The sequence below is a fragment of the Microtus ochrogaster genome, chromosome 22, assembly GCF_000317375.1.
Source record: "Microtus ochrogaster isolate Prairie Vole_2 chromosome 22, MicOch1.0, whole genome shotgun sequence".
Lineage (NCBI taxonomy): Eukaryota > Metazoa > Chordata > Mammalia > Rodentia > Cricetidae > Microtus > Microtus ochrogaster.
The window spans coordinates 33,976,025-33,979,776 of NC_022023.1; the positions used below are offsets into that span (position 1 = coordinate 33,976,025).

A 3,752-nucleotide genomic window follows, 5' to 3' on the forward strand; every position below is an offset into this window, starting at 1 on the left:
CACCGCTCCCAGCGGCGCCCCCACCGCTCCCAGCCGCGAGCGCCCCCACCGCTCCCAGCCGCGAGCGCCCCCACCGCTCCCAGCCGCGAGTGCCCCCACTGCTCCCAGAACCCAGCAGCGAGCGCTCCCACCACTCCCAGCCGCGAGCGCCCCACCGCTCCCAGCCGCGAGCGCCCCCACCACTCCCAGCAGCGAGCGCCCCCACCGCTCCCAGCCGCGAGCGCCCCCACCACTCCCAGCAGCGAGTGCCCCCACCGCTCCCAGCCGCGAGTGCCCCCACTGCTCCCAGAACCCAGCAGCGAGCGCTCCCACCACTCCCAGCTCTTTTTATCCTGACACAGTTCTGTTTCGAGGTGTCCTTCGCAAGGAGCAGTTCAGGGTCAGAGTCTCCTGATTCTTCTAACAAAGCCTGTGCTGTGGCTCTGGGCTTTGCATTTGGGAGGGGCTGAGCTGTGTTTCCGTTCTGGGTGCTTGGAAGGTCATTTTACCCTCTGGGCTACACGGGACAAGCGGGATGAATGTGTGGCCAAACTGGCATTTGAACCCGGGCTGTAGCATAGATCACAGCTACACAGTGAATTTAGGGTTGGAGCCAGCCAGGGATAGCTCAGTGAGGACCTGCAGTCAGGTCTGAGAGCCTCAGTTCTATCCCCAAGGACCCACAGAGTCGGATAGAACTGACTGCCTGTTGTCCTCCGACCTACACACACACACACACACACACACACACACACAACACACACACACGTAAAAAGAAATGTAAACTATTTACTTTCTTACATGATTAATTGGCTATAGAAATGGCTCAGTGGTCAAGAGTGCTGTTCTTCCCTGGGACCTGAGTTTGGTTCCTAGTACCCAGTGAAATGGTAGCTGAGCTACCTGAAGGTAGCTCACAACTGCCTGGAACTCCAGGTGGCCCCCAAGGGCCCCTGCACACAGAACATATACCTATATTGATGTATACACTTAAATAAAAATAATATAAATCTTTTTTTTTAATTTTTAACTAATTGGGAAAGATGCAGGTTCAGCCAGAAGCACCTTCAAATAAAAAGCAAAGGCACAGAGAGATTCCGTGACTTGCCTGAGAACACACAGCTGGGTGTGATTTGAATTTAGAAAGTTACTGCATTTTAATTTTTTTTTTGAGATTGTAGCTTTGGCTGACCTAGAACTCACTGTGTAGCCCAAGCTGGAGTCCAACTGACAGAATCCACCTGCCTCCCCAGTGCTGGGATTAAAGACCTGTGTGTGCCACATACCCAACTATGAAGTCGTGTGTGTATGTGTATGTGTGTGTGCACCTGCATGTGTTGAGACAAGGTTTCTCTGTGTAGCCCTGGCTGTCCTGGAACTAGCTCTTGTAGACCAGGATGGACTCGAACTCACAGAGATCTGCCTGCCTCTGCTAAAGTCTTCACCACACGGGAATGACCCCCCTCTGGCCTCTCTGAGTGGGAGATCCGGGTGCAGAATGACCTTCACGTGTCCCGTCTTGCAGGTTCTGGCGGACACTAAGGAACTGGTGTCATCTACAGTATCTGGGGCCAAAGAAATGGTGTCCAACTCAGTGATCAGTGCAAAGGACACAGTGACCACTCGGGTGACCGGAGCAGTGGATGTGACCCGGGGGGCTGTACAGAGTAGCGTGGACATGACCAAGTCAGCAGTGACCAGCGGCGTCCAGTCAGTCATGGGCTCCCGAGTGGGACAGATGGTGATTAGCGGAGTGGACACGGTGCTGGTAAAATCAGAGGCCTGGGCGGACAACCGCCTGCCCCTGACGGATGCAGAGCTGGGTGAGTGTTCTTACCCCGGCCCTATGCTTGGTCCTCCCCCAAGAGGGTACCCTCCTCTGCCCTCAGCCCTCCACGTCCTCTGGTAGATTCTGTCCATCCACCATGTGGGTTCCAGGAATCAAATTCAGTCTTGACAACAAGCCTTTTCCCCCTGAGCCATTGGTTCAGGGATGATCCCCCTGCCTCTACCTCCCAAGTATCACCATCCATAGAGGTCTCAGTTCCTCTTAGGCTGGCCATGAGCCTGCAGCTCTGTGGGTTTTGAGTGGCAGTGGCATGTATTCATGCAAACGAGAGCAACGCCCACTCCTAGCCAACAGTGACCCTTTGTGGGGGAGACTTGCCTGCACCTCAGCAGATCAGCAGACACCAGCCTGGGCAAGGGTGGGGTGCAGTGTCCAAACAGGAACCAGAAGCCCTGTGGCGGCAGCTCCTGCCTGAGCAGGCTTGGTTTTAGCCACTGACCTCCCAGCTACATCCCTGGTGAGGACACATGTCCTATAGGACCCAGGTGGCTTGTAAGGATTAGCAGAGGCTTGTGGAGCTAGCTTAGGAGCCCAAGCAAGGGGCCTGTACATGTCACCAGCACCTGAGAGGCTGAGGAAGGAAACTGGAGCAGTTCTAGGCCAGTTCCATAGCAAGCCCCTGTCTCAAATACCAGAATTAGCTTCAGACTGAGCTGTGGATAGAGCGTTTACCTAGCGCATTTGAGGCCCTGGGTTCTGTCACCGGCACAACAGACAGTCATGGTAGCACACCAGTCACCCCAGTACTCGGGAGGTGAATGGCAGGGCTCTGGAGTTGGAGGTCAGTTGAGCTGCCCGTCTCCCAGAGACACAGGCCTGTCTCTTCCTATGTCACACCACACTCTGCCCATGGCTTCCTGCCCTTGCCTTGGCTAAGAACACAGGGCTCCTTTCACTTCCCGGGGTGCGGTCCCCAGCTTCCAAGAGAGCTACAAACCAGATGGCCTGGACCAAAATGTAGCTGTTTTCCTTTGAAAATCTACTGTGTAAGGAGAAATGGAAGGAAAAAAATTTTTTTTTCAAAACATAAGATTTTGCCTGGCGTGATCCCACACACCTTTAATCCCAGCACTTGGGAGGCAGAGGCAGGCGTATGTCTATGAATTTGAGTCTGGCCTGGGCTACACAGTGAGATGCTGTCTCAAAAAACAAATAAACAAAGCAAAAAGCCCTGGGATTTGACTTTCTGTCGTGCTGTCTCAAAGACCTCTGAATGTGTCTGCCAAAGCCACAGGTGAGCCTCTGTCTGCCCCAGCCACTCTTCCCCTTGTTTTTTTGAAATAGGGCATCAGTGACTTGGGGCTCACAAGACTTGGCTAAGCTGGCTGTCCAGGGGAGCCCCAGGATCCATCCTCCTGTATCCTCCTCTGTAGCAGGCTTTCTTGGACTGCCAGCCCCCAAATAGTGACATGGAGACTTATTATTAATTATGAATGCTCGGCCTTAGTTTAGGCTTGTCCCACTAGCTCTGTAACTTATATTAACCCGTTTTTCTTCGTCTGAGTTTGCCTCGGGGCTTTTTACCTCTCTTTCCTTCTGTGTGCCCTCCTTTCCTGCTTCCTCCGTGTCTGACTGCTGGTGGCTGCCTGGCTGGCCCAGACGGCCTCTCTTTCTCCCTCGTTTCTTGAGCCTGGATTCCTGCTCCTACTTACTCTCTCTGCCTGCCAGCCCTGCCTGCCCCTCTACTGCCGGGCTATTGGCCAGTTGGCTTTGTATTAGACCAGTCAGGATGGAGCACATCTTTACAAGCCTGTTTCCTGTTCCACTACCTTCTGCTTTTCTTTCTTTCTTTCTTTCTTTCTTTCTTTCTTTCTTTCATTTTTTCTTTTGTTTTGCAGAGTGAGGTTGGATATTTATTTATTTATTTTTTTGCTTTTTTTTTTTTCGAGACAGGGTTTCTCTGTGGCTTTGGAGCCTGTCCTGG

At 53.1% G+C, this 3,752-nt stretch overlaps 1 protein-coding gene across 1 annotated transcript in view; it reads left to right on the plus strand.

Annotated features, from left to right (window-relative positions):
* Plin3 (perilipin 3) overlaps positions 1 to 3,752 on the plus strand; it is a 12,786-nt gene that overhangs the window by 5,863 nt on the left and 3,171 nt on the right. The window contains exon 5 of the mRNA XM_005357855.3: positions 1,505 to 1,802. Coding sequence (XP_005357912.1) covers positions 1,505 to 1,802 — 298 coding nt within the window. The remainder of the gene's footprint in view (positions 1 to 1,504; positions 1,803 to 3,752) is intronic.